Consider the following 23299-nt stretch of genomic DNA (forward strand, 5'->3'; position numbering starts at 1 on the left):
GATGATCAGGACCCTACCGGAAGAATTTAAAACTGCACGCATACAGAGGACTAATACATAATCTGTGCACAACTGAAGTACCACCGAAACCCTATTTTGACTTTAAATGGAACTTTACTGGTGCACATGTCTTGCATTGGTCTTCTGCACCAAGGTGATGTTTACTGTAAGCCAGATACATTACAACTCACAGACATAGGGCTCATAGGGCTAGATCCACTTCTCAGCAAAGACTTAATAGCAGAGTGGTATGGTTAGGTCTTTTAATAACAGTTTCAGGATATATGAAATCATACTGAAGGTGCCGAACCAGACAATTTGCTAAACCATGGGAGGTCAATATTGTAGCAAATGGGTCTCTTTTTTTTTAAATTTCGCTAGATGAATAAATGGAACAGTGCCTGTAATTCTACTTAACATAAAACTGTACCGATACACCCCGTATAAGTCAACACCTTATCAGCTCTCTTCATAACAAAGTGTTAGTGTTAAAAAAAATTTTCCGTACTGCCACAAAGAATTAAGTAGATAAAGCACAAAAAACATGCTTACGCTTAGCAGCATTACCGATACTTGCTGTGCTCTGAGAAGACATTTAGGGGGTAAATGAGAGCTAAACAACAACACAAAACACTGAGATCCAGGACTGGAAATTGTAAATAAACTTTACAGGCCAGCACAAAACTTGGTCACACCCACAACAAGTAGACATCTGGATAATGAAAATCATGCCAGACCACAGATGTTGCCCGACCAAAGAGATTCAACCTGAATTCTGTGAAGTGTTATCAAAAGCAATTAAAACTAAAACTCCTTTTATTAAATTACTAGAGCATGTACATTTTGGCATGCCTAATCTAAGCTTGTGTTTGATTACTAACTTGTTAATTTGCAAAATTCCATCCTTTGCAATTGGGTTTCAAGCTATCCATGTAAATTAGTGGGGCTCTACTGAAGTCAGGTTTGATGTAATGCCCCTTAAAGCACTTCACAATCTTAAAAATCAAAGGTTAATTCTCATCTACAAAAGGATAATAGCATAAAACAAGATATATGAACATAGTTGTACCGTTTAAGATTCTTAGTATGAACACATAAGAGAACTTTGTCTCAATTAGGGGTTTACTGACTGACAGGACCATTAGGTTTAGGGTTGGCAAATTGGCTAAAAAGGTGGAAGTGTATTGTTATAAAGAGAGGCATTATTAGGGAAGCAGTAGAACATTTCTTTTCCATGGCTGCATTCTTGGGGATGCAAGATGGTCATAATAAATCCAGCTGTCATCACTATGACACCAACAATAAGGATCAGGTAGGATATGAGGTTATCTGAATGGTTCCATCGCTCTTCAGACAGCTTCAGATAACATGCTGTTGGGATGATAAAAACAAGTGGAGTAGCACTCAGAATCCCCTGGGAGGAGGAAACAAAATAAAAAACCCTTAAGCACATATAGTTGTAATTAGTTTATAGTTAAACAGCTGTGATTAGATCTGTAAAAAATTTCCTATGAAATGAAATGAGACTAGTGGCTTTTCTTCTGGGTGGTTTCAATCACCAAAACCCACACAGACTACAAAGGAGTCTGCACTATAATTTGAAATGTCTGAGGATGAAGGAAACAATTACAACGTGCTCATTTTACTGTAACAGGGTGAAATTTTACCCTGTATGGGCTTGCTTTCTATTAAGCCAAAATTACATGAAAATTTTCAGCTCCAGAAGTACAGTAAATCCCAGATTTTGAATAGCTTTGTCTCTATCACTGAAGATATTTAAGATCAGGTTTGACAAACATCCGTCCGGAATGATCCAGATGATGTTTGCTCCTGCTTTGCTCCTGACTTGATGATTTCTTGAGGTCCCTTCCAGTTCTAGTGTTCTACGATTCTGTTTTATCATATGAAATATTTAGGAATGTTTCCTAAAAGGGTTTTAGAAGAAATATAAAGGGATACTATTATTCATTACATCTTACAGTTTTTTCATGCACTAAGACAAAGCACCAACTTGGATTTCCTTATAATTTTTACCTTTCAACAAAACAAAGAAAAGCTTCCTGTACATGATAAACATCAGGCAGGAGTTGAACTTGCACCTACTCGGAACAATATTTTTGAGCTGCCAAACAAGGACCCTGATTCAAGGAAGCATTCCTCTTTAGGACAACTCTTACGCATGTGCTGAACTTTAAAAGGGACTAACTACAATTCCAGCACATAAGTGCTGTCCTGGAGAAGGATGGGTTTAAGCATGTAGTGAAGTATTTTCTTAAGTAAGCAACAGTACAGGCTAGAACATTGTTGCAGCCATGCATCATTTTCCCTCAGAGAGCTCTGCATTTCTGTGCACAATTTTGGAACTTGAAATCCTCTTAATAGATAGCCTGCATTAATTACAAATAAGAGAATCCATAAATGTATTCATTAGAGAGAATGCAGTGGGTATAGTAATCCACGTGTTTGTTTTTGTATGTCTTTGTTTCATTCATCTGCATTTTCTTTAAAAATTACGAGTAGTCCTGCAGCACCTTAGAAACTTACAAAAATATACGGTATCACTAGGGGCTGCGCCCCCTGCTCGCTATGCTCGCCAGGCAGCCCTAGCTCTCCCTCCAGCCTCCAGGGAGCACTGAGGCCAAGTCCGCATCATCCCCGTTCTCTTACCCCTCCCCCCCACACCCCTCGCTGCCAGGAAGGGCCAGGGCCAGCGCCGAGGCTGCATCAGCCCCTGCTCTTCACCCCGCGGCCGCTGGGGAGGGCTGGGCTGAGGCCACAGCAGCTACAACTCTCTTCTGGCTGCTGGGGAGGGGAGGGCTGGGGATGCAGGATGCAGCGCAGCAGTCCCACCTCTGCACATGATCCCTGGGAAGGGCAAACCTGGGAGTGGTTGGGGCTTGGCTCCTGTGGATGTAGAGTGATGTGATGACATCATTCAGTCATCCTGCAGGACGTACGGACACACACAAAATATAGATAGAGAGAGAGAGAGACTTTTGTGGGTAGTTTTATTGGCAGTTACAGACCTGGGAGAAATTGATGGGCGTACGACACACCCTTCGTTCAGACTATATGATAGAGTAATTAAATGACCCTTTTGCTTAGAGATAGCTGAAATAAGAAGTAATTGTCCTAGTCATGGACAACCATGGAAAGACCTAGAAGCTAAGCTATGCATCCCAAGGGGCTTTCCTAAAGCTTGACTGAAAGTACAGGGAATTGATTTATTGGCGGCTATATCTGTGTATGGATTAAAAGAAGCAGAGAGAAAGTGAGCTAACAGCAAGAAAAGCAGTGGTGATCAGAGTGCTTGGGAGGAAGCCAAGAGATAGAAATATTTTTAGGCATAATAATGAGAAAGCACACTGGGCTTTATGAACAAGGGAACTGTCTCCTGTTTGTTTCTACTACGTTCAGGGAAATAGGACTTTATGTGCATTTTTGTCAACAGACAAGATTGCATCAAATAAATACCAGACTCTCTCTTCACTTCAGTTTCTTCCCCCAATGAAAACAACCTGGCAAGGATTCAAATATTGGATAACTGCTTGGTCTGTAAGGGACAATATTATATTTATGGAATGCTTACTTTTATGAAAGATTATTAAAAAAGTACAAAGGTCCTCAATTAATCATACCTATTTACTAAGCGTGGTAAGAGTAGAACTGATGTTCTCTGGCAGTGCCTCAATAACGTATTAATTTAGTCTAATAAAATAGCACTATATCAGGTTAATTATACAAAGGATAAATCTTTCTGTAACAATAAAGAAAATCTACACTTTAAGAAAATTCTTATTATGAATTCTACATATCTGAATTTCATACACACAACCTAAAATGGAGACAACTGTTGGAATGAATGTAACCAACAGATGCTAAACAAGCAACGCTGGGAGAAATACCAAAGGGAACACTTAGCTGGGCCATGTACCCAGAGATGAAAGTAAGCGGATGCGCCCAGGTGCGCAGCTCTGCAACTGCTGGCTGAACTGTGACAAAAGCCAGCAGGGAGCTATTTAAATAGCTGGCAGGGAACTGGGTGGCAATAAGATAGTATCTGTAAGAAATTTTACTTTCACCCCTGCATGTACCCCATTCTAGCATCTGTCACCACACCCACACTCTGTTGATTGTCCTGAGTTTTTCTACCATGACAGTCATCCCTTCCCTTCCTTCTGGGCTGTAACCCTGTTCCTCCCTGCATGAACTCCCACAGTTTCTCTGCTAGGATTATTCTTTTTTTAACCATTCCTTTAATCCAGTTGTTCAGGAAGGAGATGCTATCAAGTATGCCCCACCACTACTCTCCCTTCTTTTAGTCCTCTCTGACCCTTGCTCTGGTTAGAGTCAAAAGGCAACTCCCGCCACCACTGCTCCTGCCTTCAGCCCTCTCTAGCCATCTGACCCTAGCTTTCTGTTTTAGAGACACCAAGCAGCAAATCCATTTTGCTACTCTCCTGCCTTTAACTTTCTTCTAGGAGGCACTTTCTTTTTTTGGACATTCTCTTCTGCTTCACTTCTGATTCACTCATTCTTCTTGATTCTCAGTGAGTCTCACCATGCCCTCTTATTTGGCCAATATGAGAACATGTCATATGGAACAGGAGCGCTGAGGTCAGTTTCACTTAATGGGCCAGCCACTCTGTTACTCAGTCTTTAATACTTTGTGTTGTGTAAGTAAGTATTAAAGACAAGAAACATGTAATTATCTGTCTTCAGAGCTGCTGACAAAATTGATGGTCCTTGGGTCTTTAGACAATAATGGGCAAAGTGAAGTACAGCTCCAGATCCCAGGCCTCAGGTGGAAGAGGAGAGGCTAGCTTCTCCCAGTCAGTCCTTCAGCACTGCTCAGTCTGGCCTAGTTGGGGCTTCAGAGGTTATTTAAAGACCTAGAGCTTCAGCCAATGCTGCAGTAGTGGCATCCTGGAGCCTCAGGACTTTGCTGCCTCTTTTGTCCAGTCTTTAAATTGAGTCCAGGGGAGTTTGAAAACTTTGCCTTCAATTTTCAGCAGTATGCAAGTCAGAGGTCATGTCTAGACTACAAGCCTCTTTCGAAAGAGATTGTCTAGACAGCCACGTGACTTTCAAAAAAGCTATCTGTTTTTTTGAAGAGAGCACCCAGGCAATTTGGACACTCTCTTTCGAAAAGCCCCGTTTGAGTTCAAGAACGCCTTTTTTTGAAAGAGCTCTTTCATAAAATGGCGTTCTTCCTTTTAAAATGAGGCTTACTGCTATTGAAAAAACCGCCTCATTCTTTCGATTTAATTTCGAAAGAACGTGACGGCATTCTAGATGCAGGTGAAGTTTTTTTGAAAAGAAAAAGCCAATTTTTGAAAAAACCCTGTTGTCTAGTCATACCCGTAGGGATGACACTTTGCAAGAAATATATTTTCCCTCCTAAGAGGTCAGTTTTGGGCCCCTACACTCTGGCCTTCCCACAATAAAGGCACAGGTGGTGACCCAAGTGGAAAGTCCAATGGCAGTGGAAGAAATTGGTTGCAATCTCCCTTCTGTCAAAAGTTTGACAGTAATCCAGGCTCAAAAGCAAACACTACCTTGGGAAGAGTCATGGCCAGGGGATGTAGTAACTCAACATGCGGTATCCTCTATGCTGCAGTAACTCTAATTATTTCCTAACAGCAAGTGTCAACACATTACATAGGTCCCACTGTACTCAACTGTTTAATCCAACCTGTACTTAATTGCCATCAGCCACATCCTTTCTATTTCACTGTACATTTACTCTTGAAGGGTCTGAAAGTTCTCTGATTAACTGTCCTGAACTTTTCTTCCTTAGTTTCAGGACATTCTTCTTTTACCTTATCTTCTGAGGAGGTAAATAATTCCTTTCTTTCTCAGACACTATTAACACTATATTATATTTAAAAGAATACTGTAGATTTTTTTTGTTTAGAATTCCATTTATATTAAAGAGTGATTTAGTGAAGAATGGCGCATTAGATACACTTACATTCAGTTCTAAAACTATTCCAAGGCAATCATACACCAAAGATATGCTTGTGGCTACAACAACAACAATTACTGTCACAGCAACATGGAGAATGGTAGTAAGGGTCCCACTGAAAAACACATTGGCAATTACCTGAAATGAAAACACAGTTTGTAACTTTGTTTTGGTCCTTTATTTAATTAACAAGCAGGATGGTTCATACTCTATATGCTATGTTTTATAGTGCAAATCAAAGGAGCAGATGAGAATGTTATGGCTCTCAACCATCTCAGATTCTTCACTTCAGTGAGATCTCAACTTTCTCAGAAATTATTTCATGACAATTATGCAAAAACTCCAACATTTGACTTTGCTATATCTTCAGACACAGTTGTGCTCTTCTCACCATAAAGTATTTTATTAAAAAGAGAAACGGTCCTACAGATTTCACGTTAATTGAATAGCAAGAATACAGTGAAACAATCCAGGACTCACTCTCTACTTTCTTATAAATCCTCTCCCCAATCGGTTGCAACTACCTCTTGCCTAGTATACCGTATGAAGTTCACCATGTGCCAGTTCCAATACAACATACTGAGAATTTAAGCAGCACTATTAAAGAAAACAATATTAATCTTATGAAACCATAAGAAATAGCTACTAAATGCTGTAGCTAGCATGCACTAGATCACCAGATATTAATATTTACATAAGATTAGTCAGAAACTGAAATTAGGGCAAATCACACACTATTTTTTACAGATTAATCACACAATTAAAAACATGGAAAACGAAATAAATGCCTCACTTCTCTAGTCACAAAACATTCAATGGGGAAAGTCAGGATTATAGTGATTCCATAGCAAAACCTTCCAAATGTAGCAAGATTATCATCTCTGCAATAGTTTTCAAATATATCTCCTACAGAAAAGTGAAAAATGAAATTATTTTCAATCTCATGACAACTGTGGCTGACACTTACATTTATGCAAATAGAGAGGTAAATCACTAGAATAACTGTATACAAATATTTGAGATCTTCTGACCCACTTTTGGAAATGTCAGAAAATTATGACTAGATAATCATAAATTACATGTCAACAACTGATAATAACAGCATTTTTATTATTTCTTGTGTTCTCAAGATCATTCCCACTTGAAATACCTATCTATCTAACATCTATTATAGGGGTAAGCCTCTTTTCATCCTATTCTTTGCAGCTTTGTTTTTTAAATTACTTTGTAATGGTGTTGCTGGTGTGTTTTTTTTCAAGTATGACAGTTTTAGACAAAAATATTTCATTAAAACAAACAGATTTCCTTTTTGTTATTCTTAGGACAAGAACAATCACATAAGGAAGACTAGATGGATACAGCTAGAGACCTGAATTTCCTGTGTTTCATATTACAGGATCCAATCACAGCTGCAATACTATGCTGGGGAATTTCAACAAAGCCCTTTGTAAATATATAGATTATTAACTGATAATTCCTTTTGCATCAGTTTACTACAATATTGCTATACAATCAAACAAACACCTTATTTAGTGATTATAGAAAAGGACCTGGGGAAAGATGACCATGGGATCTAGTTCAGGCTGAATGATTCACTTACAATTTAACATTAACAAATCTTTAGACTATAGCTAAATGGTCTTTTCTGCCTCTGATTTCTATTATACTATATGAGACTTGCTACTTTTAGGATTCCAGTAGAGCTCAACAACCAGATTTGTTCTGGAGAAAGACGAGACTAAGGGAACTGGTGAAAAAGATAGATGGTAAGAGGCATTCGTGTGTAATATACTACAGTGCATATAGTGTGTGTGTGTGTATATATAGATATAGATATAGATATAGACACATACACAAAATGGAGAGGTATGATTTTCCCAGTCCTGAAATATATTTTAGTCATTCTGTATTCAGTCAGTCCACCTAGAAAGCTGGGTATAAGCAATAACTAAAGTAAGCTGCTTTCTTGGATAAAGAATTTGGGGATGAGGGGAGAGGAAATCAGTGAAAATCCCATACTCTGAGCATAACTAAAAACTGCTCTCAGCTACAAAAATATGTAGATGACAAACCTCTTACCGCTTTAAACTGGACTGTAAACGAAATGTGAAACTGAAGAAATGTCTCTAAAATTGTGTTTGGCTGACCTGAGAAACAACAATGTATTTATCCCATTTCTTTCTCCCTTAATGCTTACCTGCCTCTCCTCACTCATTCCGAAAGAGAGAGAGAAAGAGAGAGGACGCAAAATCTATTAGAAATATCTATTAGAAATATAGTGAGACTCCTATGGTACATTTCTGACATTAATTTTATAGGCTGCATTTAAAAATATATATACACCTGAATGTTGCATATGAAAAATGTAAGCTCATTTAGATAGAGGAGCCTCAAGGTAATTTTTTTATGGTTTTTAGGAATACTACACAGAAAGTTGCATCCTCCACCTACCATCTTCCTTCTCCCTTAGTTACTAGAAGGGAAGCTTTCTCCTCACTCTCTTATAGTCACTTTCTCTGCCTCAGTAACAAGGAATGCATTTTTCCCCATGAGACGCTCAATTCTTGAACAGAGAATTGCTCTTGCAGGCCCAGGCGTGTGTCAGTCATACCAGTCAGTGGCATCCTTGACACCTGCAATCGGGGGCATTTCATCCAGAAAGAGTACAGGTGATGGATGGGAAACAGCTCTAAGTTAGCCACAATAAGAGAACTGCCAGCAGAGTTTGCTGAGATGCATGGAAACTTTTTAAGCTTTTATGTGCATTGATCATATTTCCCATCCACTCTGGCCATGCACTAACCCAGGGCAGTGCTGCTTATTGTACTTTGCTAATCCCATATAATCCTTCCAACAGAAAGAAGCAATTCTGTGCTAATGTATATTCTTGGCATGGACTTTCCACCAACAGGGCTCCTCTCCTCAGTCTACACCATCTTCCACAAGCCTAGACCCTGGGCTAGTTTCTTATTTTGTTACTATTAGGTAAAAAGGATAAACCCCGGGCATTCCTTTTCAAACATAAACAAAAAGACAATGATCATCTTGGCATTTCCTCCTCTCTCCATCCTGCAAGGAGTTAACTGATCTCAAACAAAAAGGGTGAAAAGTGTCAGAAGGCTAAGCTAAGCCTTACCATAGATGTGGAGAGTATCTTACCTTCTGTATAGCCAGTAAAAGTCACATATCCACATGCAGCAAACACCACACTGATAAATAGAGCGAGTGAGACAGACACATGAGTGATGCGAGACCAGTTACTCAATGTGGGTTCTTCCAAAGAGCCATAGATTAAAAAGCTGTTATGATGGCAAACGAATGCTGAAACACACATGGCAAGTAAAAAACATATGTTTCATTAAAAATAAAAAATGTGTACCATGCTAAGCTTGTGGGCTCAAGGATAGTGGAAATATAGCATAATTTAAATCATTTTATTATTAGAAATAAAAATGAATGGTACAGCAAGTAGCAAACATTACATGGTTCACATTTTGTATATTTATCTCATTCCACATGGGTCTCCACTTTCCATGCAGCCTATAGGGATTCTGACTTCTCATCCCCTACAATGTCACCTGGTTTTCCCCTACTAACCCCAGACCCAGTTTCCTGCTCACAATTCCATTTCAATTTCCAGGGCTTACTTCTGGTGCTCCCCTCAGGAGTGCACCATGATCCTCAACAACTACTGAGATTTCTGGAGTCTACATTACCATGTGATGCAGTCTGGGGTTTCTCTGTTACCTATGTTCCAGAATGTACAGATGAAAAAATTCCAGCGGATGTGTCAGCTCCCACTCTGAGAATTCCTGTGACAGGCATATTATGCAGTAACAAACAACAGGGAGACCTCAGAGTACCAACACACTGGAACTTATAAGGGATATCACGACAGTGGCAGTCGTAGTTAGAGTGGAGACTATGCATATGGGAGATGATTTATCCAAACTTGAATAAAGATTCAATTCTGGCTAATGGGAAAAGATTAGGGCCAGCTTTCATTTTGCCTAAATTAGGTTAACTCTAAGGTAAAATCTTAAAAGGAAAATGCATATGCCACACAGGTTCAAACAAAGTAAATTCTTTCAACCATTAGGCTGATTAAAGATTGAGAAGAGATGTTCTCACACACACACACACACACACACACACACACACACACACACACACACACACACACACACACACACACACACTTACCAAATGACATCACCCCAATGGCTTGTATTGCATTAGACTTTGCAAACACCCAAGCATTCTCTGTTTTGGGTCTAGAAAAGAAATTTGTTTTAATGGAATGTCCCCTTTAGGTGATTGATTATTAGAATATTTTAAAATACTACATATAACAAAATAAGGCTAGTCAGACCCCTCTGAAAAGAATGCATCTTCTGATTAGTGTACAATGCTTTGGTAATAAAAAGCCCATCATGTAAAGATATCAATTTTTTCCCTCTTGCATTTATGAAAATATCATTTCTTGGAGTGCTTCTTATGGCAAAGATGTGCCAGCACTATTCAATGAGCAGTTTAGTTCTGATATTATAACTTAAAAAAAAAATTACCACATCTAAAGAAGTGGCACATCTGAAAATGGCATTCAGAATGGGGAAAGCCTGATGTAAGGTCTTGTTAAACAACACCTTAGATATCTACTCTGAATATTAAGGGGCATATTTTAATTCTGGATCTGAACATGTAGATCCAGAGGATTTCGAGGGGAACTCCATATTTGTCCCTAGGTTTTAATCTAAATTGATAAATTCTGCCCTTATTCACATTTGTGTAACCCCACTGTGCCAAATAGGCCTGTTCTTCATGGAATGATATTCCTCTGGTAGGGAGGGTCTTACACATCTGCAGAGCTCTGTGGTAAGAAACAAATTAAGGAAGTACAATTAGAATAGTCAGACACATGGAGGAGCTTACGGTAGGATAAGGAAGGTTCCAAGGGAGTTCCTGTTATGTTACTCTAATGAGTCTATCAATCCCTCCCCCCAGATGTCTGAAAGAATTACAGTGAGTGTACAGAAAAGCAGCAGCCAGTTGGGTGCAAAGGAGAACTGTTGTAGACCTGAGTCCTAGTCACAGGTTGGTAGATTTTGATGGATTTTGCACCCCTATGAACCTCACATCCCCTGAATTTACTCAGATTTTATGCATAGGACATAAATTTTATTCTAAGAGCTTGTCTATACATACAAGCTTTCAAGGTATAGTTAAACTACAATAGCTACATTGATATAGCTCCTCATGTGGACACATTCAGGAATAAAAAAGTACCCTTTTCAGTTTAGCTTGAACTGCTTCCAGAACAGCACACCTAAACAAAAACAAAAACAAAAACAAAAACAAAAAAAAGCACTCTTTTATTCTGACAGAAGGGTCTGCATAGAGAGTTACACTAATGGAACTACAGCAGCTTAAATTTACCTTACAAATAAGTCCCTGTGGAAATAAGCCCTAAGTGTACATGCTGGAATAATCAGTTGCCAAACAGAACAGTTTCCACTACATGAATTCATGTCAGACCTGTTCTCTCTAGGCTGAAGTTACCATTTTGATGTATGAATTTTTATTTTGCACACAAATTTGTCATCTTATTATATAGAGCATCTTGACGGTCTAAACTGCTGTCAGTCTCCATTTAAAAATATATTTAGGGAATGACGGCAAAACATAGCATAGATTAACAATCACAAACCAAAGTTGGCAACAGTCTTTTTAAAATCAGATCCAGAGTTTGATCCATGAAACTCCATCCATAAAATGAATTTTAGAAGCTGCATATACGATGATGCACACTCTGGGGAAATGGAAAAGTGAGAACATCCCTTTTCTAAGATACAGTCTGTTCACATACCAGATGGAATCTGTATGCCAACTGAGCATTTGTTTTACATATGTTCTATAGAACCAACAAAATGGCATCACAGTGGAGAATGCTGCCATACAGCTAGCTGCAGCTAATTTGGCTTGCTTCAATTTCCACTTTACTTTGAGGGGAAGCTGCTGCCACCTGCTGTCTCTGCTCTACTCTCTCTTCACTGCAGAACAATATGTCACAACCATCATACCACCTCTGTCTCTCTCTCTGCACTCGGTTACTAACTCAGCTGTTTCAATCAGCACTTTCTGATGGCAGATATTACCTTAGCTATTATTGCTGTCAGACTTTTAATGCCTTTCAAAACAGATTTAATTTTTTAGTTCATTCTCTTACTCCCATTCATCCTCTTCCCATTTCTTAAGAGGTGTTGGGCTGTCTTTTGAACAGATTTTAGTAACAGCAATGACCTAATTATTCCAGCCTCTCTATATAAAAATGCAGGGGTTGTTTTATAAATTATGTTTATTTACTATTAAATTCATATCTACCAAATAAGAAAATATTTATTTTCCATCTTAGATATATGGTTTATTGGATCAGCTGCATATTTGGCCTCGATTCAGAAGAGTATCCTTATTCATAAACTTGAAGTGAAAGGGATTTAAGTATGTGCTTAACTGTTCTGTATCAAGACCTATATAAGTATTTTATTAACACTGGTTCATGCTGAATTCTTCATTTACAGGGACAGTGTATGGTCTTGACTGTAGTAACAGGCTGTTTTTAGGATTTCAGATTATTTTTTCAGCTGAGAACTGAAAAGAGAAAGAACAGATAAGGTTAAGAGAAAAGGGAAGTTCATGGAAGAAAAGGCTATGTATATTCTAGCCTTTACATCCTTTTTTATATTAGCTTGTTTGGGGAAATCTTACCCCCCATTTTACTACTATCTGCTTGGAGTGGGGTGAAATAACATACAGGCAATCCCCGACTCTACGCGGATCCGACTTATGTCGGATCCGCACTTATGAACGGGGCTTTTCTCGCCCCAGAGCTCACGGGCGGCGGGTCGCCACCCGTGTCCTCTGGGGCGAGAAAAGCTTCTCCCAGTCTCCCTGGTCTGCTGGGGGGGGGGGGGGGGGGGTCGTCCAGCAAAGCCGCTGGACACCCCAGGCGGTGGCTTTGCTCGGGTGTCCCTGGTCTGCTGGGGGGTCCAGCAACGGACCCCCCCAGCAGACCAGGGGGACAGGAGCAAAGCCGCCCAGGCGGCGGGGGTCCCGCTGCCTGGGTGGCTTTGCTGGGGTCTCCCTGGTCTGCTGTGGGGGAGGGGGCGCAGCTAGTGGCCCCCCCCCAGCAGACCACGGAGATGTGGAGCAAAGCCCCGGGCCTGTGGTAGAGCAGGTGGGGCGCTGCCGGTTGGTCCCGCAGCACCGCTCCTTGGCGCTACTGGACCAACCCAGCAGCACCCCAGCTGCTCTGGCCCAGGAGTCCTGATTCAGCCACTGCTGGTCAGTTTCAGCAGCGGCTGAATCAGGACACCTGAGGCAGAGCAGCTGGGGTGCTGCTGGGTTGGTCCAGTAGCGCCGAGGAGCGGCGGCGCTACTGGACCAACCCAGCAGAACCCCAGCTGCTCTGCCCCAGGCATCCCCAAGTCAGCCGCTGCTGAAACTGACCAGTGGCTGACTACAGGAAGCCCCTGCCCCGGGGCTTCCTGGAATCAGCCGCTGATCAGTTTCAGCAGCAGCTGACTTGGGGATGCCTGGGGTTCTTAAGTTGAATCTGTATGTAAGTCAGAACTGGCGTCCAGATTCAGCCGCTGTTGAAACTGATCAGTTTCAGCAGCGGCTGAATCTGGACGCCAGTTCCGACTTACATACAGATTCAACTTAAGAACAAACCTACAGTCCCTATCTTGTACGTAACCCGGAGACTGCCTGTAGTAGCAAAATCACCCGTGTTCTATGTACATTTGTGCTTGCACAACTGCTAAGGAGGCACTGCTGATAAAAGAATGGCAACACATTATCCTGAAGCAAACATCACTTAATAATCTATTATAAAAATAAGCAGATAGTACACATAAGTAGAGAGGTGGCTTTCAAATGTAGACAAATATATGTATTTATTGACATGAGTAATAGAAGTATTGGTTTCTAAGGCCTATTAGCATAATACTACAGTAAGATCATGCCTGTAAACAAAAACTCTAAGACCAAAAATCAATGAGCTAAAATTGGTGTAAAAAAACCAGGCCCTAATTGGTGGACAAAATCATGAGAGAATGGGCTCACCCAGTACTCCCTTTTTGTTTCCTTAAAGAAAGACTCAGGGAGAAAACATGTCTGCTAGAACAATGCCTGGGCCTAGGGTTCTCTGGGAGGCCGAGAACAGAGGATCTGCCAAGTGAGTCAGCATTAGACCCACTAGGGCTCAGGGAGAAAACCAAAGCTTCTCATCATAGTAGTCAGGCTCACTGTCTTTTGGGACCCCAGGCCTCTTATCATTCTGATCCTGACAGATATTCTGACCAGACCAGGCCAGGGAGAAGGACCCAGATGACATCACCACCTCTACCCTGTGCCATCTGAATCCACACACCAAATGGGACATGAGACTCTCTTTTTCTTTCTCTTCCCCCACATATATTCTTTTGCTTCCTTGCATTCCCCCCCCCCCCCCCCAATTTCTCTCTTGCCTTCTGTTTAATCAAAAATCTTCCTGAGCAGTCAAGACAAAGGTTCCCTCTAATCTGCGTGGCAGCACGGCTCCACAGCTGCTTAATCAACTCCACCCAGGCAGGGGCTCAGGGCTCTGCACACAGAGCTGCCTGGCTGGGGGAGGGCCACTTCTCCTTCAGTGACAGCAGCAGCTTCCTGCTGAGGACAGAGCAGCTATTCTCTCCGAGCTGGTAGGGACTGTTCCTTCCCTACTGGCTGGATGAGACTCAGCAGGGAGCTGTTGCTGTCGCTGAGGAAGAAGAGCCCTTCCCCCAGCCAAGCAGCTCTGTGCACAGAGCCCTGAGCCCCTGGCTCAGCAGGGCTGATTAAGCAGCTGTGGGGCCATGAAGCCACACTGTTTCGAGGAAACCTTGGTCAAGACTATGTATTCTGTAATACTAATGTAAGACTGTGATGAGAAAGGCAGCTAAAAGCAGTGCCCTGTAACAGCCCAATCCTGGAACACATTTGCCAGGTTTCACAGTAGCTAATGTAAGGGGACTGTTAGCCACTTACTGAAACTCAGTGGGAGTTTTTGGTTGGACAGCTCCCAGTACCAAAAGGGGAAGGGGGTCCATGAAAAATCAGGGCCCTGAGACTGACAGACCCCAGGGACAATGGAAAGAGGCCAACACTCTAGCTCAGCCTGATTGACAGGTTGGACAAGCCAATGAGGAAATTAGGAGGCCAGGTCCCATCCTCCATGTGAGCTGGGATTTCCCGGGTCTCTCTGAGAAAAGGAGAGAGTGCTAAGAAGAGCGGCAAGAAGAGCAAGCTGTGTTGAGAGACAGACCTGCAGTGTCAGAGCCAGAGGCCCATACAGCTCACAGAGCGCAGACCCTGTGCTAAGAAGCAGACCTGCAGTGACAGAGCCAGACACACACAGCCCAAGGAGTGCAAGCTGTGTTGAGGGGCAGTCCTGCAGTGATCCGAGAGCCAAAGGGGTCAAAGAAGCAACACAAGGAGCTGGAGGCTGGCAAAACAGCACAGTCTGCAGCTGGGACCCGCAAAGTGGGGGGATAGACTCTGGGCAGGGAGACACCACCAGCCAAGAGGCCCTGCAGGCCAGACTTGGAGAGGGATTGTAACTCCAACTGGGAGAGGAGTTCTGCCACCTAGAGTCTGAAGTCGTGTGGTCACTGCCAGAGCAAGCATGTCCGAACTGCATGTCCCTGTAGCACAGCCAGGGCCTGGGAAAGAGCCCTAGGACCTATAAGGAACAGACTGTGAACTGTCCTTACACTCTGCAAACTGCTGTTTGTGATGTCCCCATGCTACAGAGCAGGACTATGTGTTCTCATTTAACCTCTCTCATTTTTCCTTATTCTTTTCTTTTTAATCAGTTGCTGTTTAATAAATTGTATTTGCTTTGAATACTGGGTCAAGAAAGCATCCAGTGTGAAGAGAACACCCCAGAGTGGGGACACCCTAGTCCCTGTCCCAAGTAACTACAAGGTTGGGGATTAAGCCCCAGAAAACCTGGGCCCAGCCTTGCTGGGATTTTGAGGACACTGCTACTTAGGAGAGTGGAAGGGGAGCTCTCAGGATCAGGGAGGCCTTTGGGTAAAAGAAGTGGGAGCACGGACTCAGGTCCTTTTGCTCGTCATTTCACCGGGGTAATATAGAAGACAGGAAAGTTCCCCACAATAGTGGGACCATTCCCCCACTTACACTGATAAGGCTGTGTTGTGCTTGTGTTTTTTTCAGCAGCCAGGTTTTAGGTGAAAGCTGATACCAGAGTGAGATGCTGCTATCCTTCTATCCTTGCTATTTTTTTCTCGAGCCTCTTCATGGGCAGTGGGCAAAGCTGTGGTTTGGAGAGGCAAGCTCCCCAACCTGTCACCCTGCCCATACCCAACCCTTGCTCTGCCCAGGCCCAGCCCCTCCCCACTATCCTACCCCACTCTCTCCCTCTTCACCCATTCCAGCCAAATCCCTGAATCCAAGGATAACAAATGACAGTTGAGGGGAAAAAAACCCACTCTTCTAAAATTTCTTTCTAAAGAAAATAGAGCAGGTTTTCTCTGCATGCCAGATTGTGATGACTGGACCTGCAGTAGATACTTAATTAAAAACACTAAATATGGAGATAAAAAAATGTCAGTAACAGGTTTTTTGATACACCTGGGAGTTTTTTGATATACCCAGAAGTTTGTCAGAAATTTATTGTATAAACTTTGTAGTAAGGACAAGTCAGTTGTTCTGCTGAATACAACAAAGTGTTATGGAACACATGTGACTCTTTTTCTGTTTTACATTTTCTTCATCAGTCTTTCAAAACTGATTTTATATTTGAAATATACTCTTAAAACTTCATAAAGTAACCATTCCAGATTGCTGGATATTTAAAGCTTTAGGGAGTAGACGAGTTAGTCTGTCTTAAACTTAAAAAGCAACGAATGATCTGGTAGCACTTTATAGACTAACAAAACATGTAGCTGGTATCATGAGCTTTTATAGGCAAAAACCATTTCCTCAGATTGCGGGTTTTGTCCACGAAAGCTCTTTATACTATATGTATACAATCTGTTAGTCTCTGAAGTGCCACAGGACTACTTAAAATCATAGAACTGGAAGTACCTTGAGAGGTCATCGAGTCCAGTCCCCTGCCCTCACGGAAGGACCAAGCATCATCTAGATAAATCCTGACAGGTGTCTGTCAACCTGTTCTTAAATATTTTCAGTGATGGAGATTCCACAACACCTAGGCAATTTATTCCACTGTGTTTAACCACCCTGACAGGAAATTTTCCCTAAAGTCCAACCTAAACCTCCCTTGCTGCAATTTAAGCCCATTGCTTCTTGTCCTATCCTCAGAAGCCAAGGAAAACCATTTTTCTCCCTCATCTTTGTAACATCCTTTTAGATTCTTGAAAACTGCTATCATCTCCCCTCTCTGACTTCTCCTTTCCAAACTAAACATGCTCAATTCTTTCAGTCTTCCCTCATAGGTCATGTTTTCTACATCTTTAATCATTTTTGTTGCTCTTCCCTGGACCTTCTCCAGGTTTGCCACATCTTTCTTGAAATGCGGTGCCCAGAACTGGACACAATACTCCAATTGAAGCCTAATCGGTGCAGAATAGAACCGAACAATGACTTCTCATGTCTTCCACACAATACTCCAGTTAATGCATCCCAAAATCATGTTTGCTTTCTTTGCAACAGTGTCACACTGTTGACTCATGTTTAAACTGGGGTCCACTATGACCCCAAAATCCCTTTCAGCAGTACTCCTTCCTAGACAATCACTTCCCATTCTGCATGTATAAAGCTGATTGTTCCTTTCTAAGGAGAGTATTCTGCATTTGTCCTTCTTAAACTTCATCCTACTTATCTCAGACCATTTCTCTAGCTTGTCCAGATCATTTTGAATTTTGACCCTACCCTCCAAAGCACTTGCAACCCTTCCCAGCTTGGTATCATCTGCAAACATTGTACTCTTTATGCCATCATTTTCTAAATCATTGATGAAAATATTGAACAGAACTGGTCCCAAAACACACCCCTGCAGAACCCCACTTGTTATGCCCTTCCAGCATGATTGTGAACCATTAGTAACTACTCTCCCCACAGCCCAGCTGAGCCACATGCTGGCTCCTTGCCTCTTACCTACAATGTTCAAACAGTGATACTAACTGATCAATGGTATAAGAAGCTACTTCATATACAAACACCGAAAATACTGCATAAACTAACCCAATGGATAAAAAATTAATTATACTTTCAGATGAAGTCTGTTTTTCTTATTGTTTGGATTTATGAAGGAGGAACATTAGATCCACAAATACCTTGCTATAGCAAAATTACAAAAATTACTATGACCAGGGCTTGACAAACGGTGGCGAAATATACTCGCCAGCCCCATACTGCGCATGTGCAAGACCCGCATTGCACATGCGCGTGCCGCCAGTGAACGGGGCAACCGGCTGAAATCTACTCGCCATGGGTGAATAGAAATAGCGATTTGTCGAGATCTGAGTATGACAATAAACACATGCAGGGAACCATCAGGAATACTACAATGCCAAGTATTACTCAAACAACAGTAGCACATTCTTCTGCAATTTCTGTCCATTCATTCAGCTGAGAATGATATAATGGTATTTTATTTACTATATAGTTCAACATTTTTGTTTTCCAGTTATGGAATTTGAAATAGAAGTAGAATTTTAATACTGAAACTCCATTCCCAACCCATACCACTTTGAACCAGATTTGGTCATAACACACTGGCTCATTTATGTGCCATTCTGGGAGGAATTCTTGGGAAAATTGTGTCTTAGGAAGCACGATTTCTCTGCCAACACTCCACCATGTGGGGAGAGGCAAGTATGCCCTTTGTACGGCTGACTTACTGGCTAGACTTGTGTAGGACAGAGCATGACTGTGGCCTTGCTTTCTTCTCAATTCCCTTGCTTTCCCTTTGAAGTAATTCACACACCCAAATGCTAAGTGGAAGCAGTCCCCTTTCTCTTCCAAGTATACAACTGCTACTGTAAATGGCCTCTTGCTCAAAAATGCAAGAAAAATAATGCCTTGCTTGAACCAGGGACAATCTCTCTCTGCTGCAATAGTGGGTGATCTTGCATGCCATATGTAAAATATTCTGATCCCAGAAGATGTAGGTGATCTAGGGATGAGATTTCAGACATGATCTGAGTAAAATACAGAAGAATTTAAAACACCACATATATAGCTGCATCTCTTCCTTTCCCTCACATCATAATTTCTAATCTTACTAGAACTAAATGGCATGTTTAAATCAACTTTTAAGTTTGCTATTAGTAAAAAGTATATTATTGCCAATCCTTGAAACAAGACCGAGCATTCTAGTTCCACACATATGACTTGAATATAATCACAATAGACAAAGTACATTTGATCTGTAAAGTTCCCTCTGTGGCAGTCATTAGTGATAAAAAAGAAAGAAATACTTACACTAGTGGGCCAAGGGTAGCTGTCCTTATCATCACAATGACCAGAATTACAGTTGTTAAAATGAGAGAAATAAAAGATATCTGCAAATTACAATCCAAACGTTTTATCAGTTTGCTAGTCAAAATTTCAGTAGTTTTAGCAATGTATTATTCTATCTAAAAACTTTTTTCTTCAAAAAGGTAGAATGAATGCAAAGCTACATTTTTAAGTGTCTGCCTTTTCACAGAAGCAGAAGTTTGTTTTTAAAGAAGCATTCCACGATTTCCTCATCTTTTATTTGCTGCAATTGTCTTTTAACAGCTTAATGACCATTTGAGACTTTAATCCACTGCTCCTACAAAGAGCCTTGTTTGTATAAATGTTGAGCATCTTCAGTTCCCCTAATTTTATTTAAAATTGTGGGTGCTCAGAGCTCCGAAAAAAAATCAGACCTACTGTACATACTTAAAAAATCTTAATTTATGAGTAAATGGAAAATGAAATTATTATAGGTAACAGATTTTTTTTAGTGGACAGACCAATATTTTTATATCAGCAAATTTGGCTCTTTGCACTTTTATTTTGAGAACTGTCTGGCTAGTTCGTTCCTGTGAACAAGCAATGTTTTCCTTTATTTGGGTGGTTGACATGATCTGAAATTACAAAACATAAGACAGATTCCATCCAGATATAACAAAGTACAACCCCATGGACATTATGAAGTTGCATCTGTTTGTAGCAGGTCTAAATTTGGCTTTATATCTTTTAGGTCATGAGACATTTATAAATGTTTTAAGTTTAAGGTGTTATAAAGCATACGACTGAAGAGTAAATCAATATACAGAGGTCTCAGTTTTGCCTTCTCATAAACATGAACATAAGTTCATAAGTCTACCTGAAAAGATTAGATTATATAACTGGAGTAAAAACTGTCTGATTGATTGTTGGCTGCTATTGCTTCCCCACTGTTATCATTATATAAATTATTTGAGCTACACTTTTAGTGGGAGATGATTGTGTAAAATTAAGTAGCTGCAAACCAGATTATGGTCACCATCTGTGCATAAAAAGGGTTGCAGTTTACAGCATCAGTATTAGAGCTGAACAGTAGCTCACTAAATTCCCCTTACTTCAGTCAGTTAACTGGCAGTAGTAAGGAGAGGAACTGATTAATACTCTAGGAAAAGCAACAAAACATTATACTTTTTCATTACAAATTCATTTCAATATATGCAATCCATGCCTGTGAAGAAAGTGATAGAAAATTCAACAATTCAGAGCATAATGTAGAAAGTTAATTTTATTGAAAGTTTCACATGAAAAGAACTAGAATTTATTTTAATACTTTTAAAGATTAGCAATATTTTCAAGCAATCCAAGCCAGCAACAAAGTCAATATTTACAATAAATTGAAATTGTATTCTTGCTAAGGTAGAAATATGTTCTCATCAAACTATGTTTTCTTTTCTCAAATATTATTACAATTTAATGAAATTCCAAAATGATGTTGTTTTATACTGCTAATAATTCCATCACACCTGCTACTAGTAAATTTCATTTCATTTGGTCAAATTTTTGTGAATTTAAATTGCCTGTTCAAAATGTGTAACATTCAAGTGTGTTAAGTCTTTTTATATTCATTGAGGACCAGATTGTGATCTCTTTTCCAATGTTCTAAGAACATAAAAATGTCCATACTGGGTCAGACCAAAATGCCCATCTAGCCCAGTATACAGTCTTTTGATAGTGGCCAATGCCAGATGCCCCAGAAGGAATGAACAGAACAGGTAATCATCAAGCGATTCCGCCCCTGTCACCCATTTCCAGTCTCTGACAAACAGAGGATAGGAACACCATTGCTACCCATCCTGGCTAATAGCCCCTGATGGACCTGTCCTCTGTGAATTTATCTAGCTCTTTTGGAACCCTGTTAAAGTCCTGGTCTTCACAACACCCTCTGGCAAGGAGTTCCACAGGTTGATTGTGTGTTGCATGAAGAAGTACCTCCTTTTGTTTGTTTTAAACTTGCTACCTATTAATTTTGTTTGTTGACCCCCCTAGTTCTTATGTTATGGCAACAAGTAAATAACTTTTCATTATTTACTTTCTCCATACCAATCATGATTTTATAGACCTCTCTCATATCCCCCCTTAATCTCCTCTTTTCTAAACTGAAATGTCCCAGCCTTTTAAATCTCTTAAAATGGCAGCTGTTCCAAACCCCTAATAACTTTTGTTACCCTCTTCTGAACTTTTTCCAGTGCCAAGATACCTTGAGATGAGGCAACCACATCTGTACGCAGTATTCACGGTGTGGGTATACCATGGATATATTCAGAAGCAATAAGATATCCTGTCTTATTCTCTATCCCTTTTTAAATGATTCCTAACATTCTGTTTGTTTTTTTGACCACTGCTCACATTGAGTGGGTGTTTTCAGGGAACTAGCCACAATGACTCCAAGATCTCTCGAGTGACAATAGTCAATTTAGTGACGATTATTTTGTACAAACAGTTGGGATTATGTTTTCAAATATGCATTAATTTGCATATTGTGAGTATTAAAATTCATTTGCCATTTTGTTGCCCAATCACTTAGTTTTGTGAGATCTTTTTTAAGCTCTTCACAGTCTGCATTGTTCTTAACTATCTTGAGCAGTTTAGTCTCATCTGCAAATTTTGCCACCTCATTGTTTACCCATTTTTCCAGATCATTTATGAATATGTTGATTGCTCCCAGTACGAACCAATAATTTTTACCTGACAAATTATGTTCATCTATGTGTCTGACGATTCTGTTCTTTACTATATTTTCAATTAATTTGCCCTGGGCTGACATTAGATTTACCGGTCTAATTTCCAGGATCACATCTAGAGCCCTTTTTTAAAGCTTAGCATCATATTAGCATTCTTCCAGTCATTTGGTACAGAAAATAATTTCAACACAAGTAACAAACCACTGTTAGTAGTTGCACAATTTCACATTTGAGTTCTTTCAGAACTCTTGGGTGAATGCCATCTGGTCCCAGTGTCTTGTTACTGTTTAGTTTATCCATTTGTTCCAAAACCTCCTATAATGACATCTGGAACAATTCCTTAGATTTGTCACTTAAAAAGAATCGCTCATGTTTGGGAATCTCCCTAACATCCTCAGCCAGGAAGACCAACGCAAAGAATTCATTTAGTTTCTTTGCCATTACCCTATCATCCTTGAGTGCTCCTTTAGCATCTCGATCATTCAATAGCCCCACTAGAGGCTTTCTGCTTCTCACATACTTACAAAAAGTTTTGTTATTACTTTTTGAGTTTTTGGCTAGCTTTTCTTTAAATTCCTTACACACTATCTTGCAACGTAAGTATTTAAGCTGAAATTGATGTGACTAGTTGGGGAATAAAGTACTATGCCAGGAGTGGGGAACCTCAGGCCTAGGGGCTGGATGTGGCACCCAGCATGCCTGGATACAGCCCCTGACGCTCAGGGCCTCCCCCAGCATGGGAGAGCCAACACTGGCACTCAGCGCCCCCTCTCTCATGCTGCCTCACCACAAGACTGGAGGACAGAAAATCTACTAGACTAGCCCCTCGACCCCCACCTCTCTGGTTCTGATGTGGGAGGGGAATGTGGGGAGTGTCTTTCTCCTCCTCAGTTGTGTGTAGCCCCCGACTGATTTTTCTGTGTGTCAGTGGCCTGACCCAAAAAAGATTTCCCCACTCCTGTACTACAGCATTGGTCCTAAATCTGAGGTGTGGTTTCTTTAGGAGAGTAGTAATGATTTTCTCTCTCAGTTAACATGATGTTATTGGTTTAAACTCTGTTGTACTTAGAATTTCAGAACAAGTCCATCAGCTTCCAGACTACTC

General features: G+C 40.7%; 1 protein-coding gene across 1 annotated transcript in view; it reads right to left on the reverse strand.

Moving 5' to 3' along the window:
* Positions 1-798: 798 nt before the first annotated feature.
* The window catches only part of SLC38A11 (solute carrier family 38 member 11), a 39883-nt gene continuing 17382 nt past the window's right edge, over positions 799-23299 (reverse strand). The window contains exons 7-12 of the mRNA XM_006137331.5: positions 19460-19539; positions 10172-10242; positions 9128-9289; positions 6762-6874; positions 5975-6106; positions 799-1414 (exon numbers count right to left, since the gene is read on the reverse strand). Coding sequence (XP_006137393.3) covers positions 1166-1414; positions 5975-6106; positions 6762-6874; positions 9128-9289; positions 10172-10242; positions 19460-19539 — 807 coding nt within the window. The 3' untranslated portion in view covers positions 799-1165. The remainder of the gene's footprint in view (positions 1415-5974; positions 6107-6761; positions 6875-9127; positions 9290-10171; positions 10243-19459; positions 19540-23299) is intronic.

This window comes from Pelodiscus sinensis, chromosome 7 (genome assembly GCF_052426305.1).
Source record: "Pelodiscus sinensis isolate ZL-2025 chromosome 7, ASM5242630v1, whole genome shotgun sequence".
In the NCBI taxonomy this organism is placed as follows: domain Eukaryota; kingdom Metazoa; phylum Chordata; order Testudines; family Trionychidae; genus Pelodiscus; species Pelodiscus sinensis.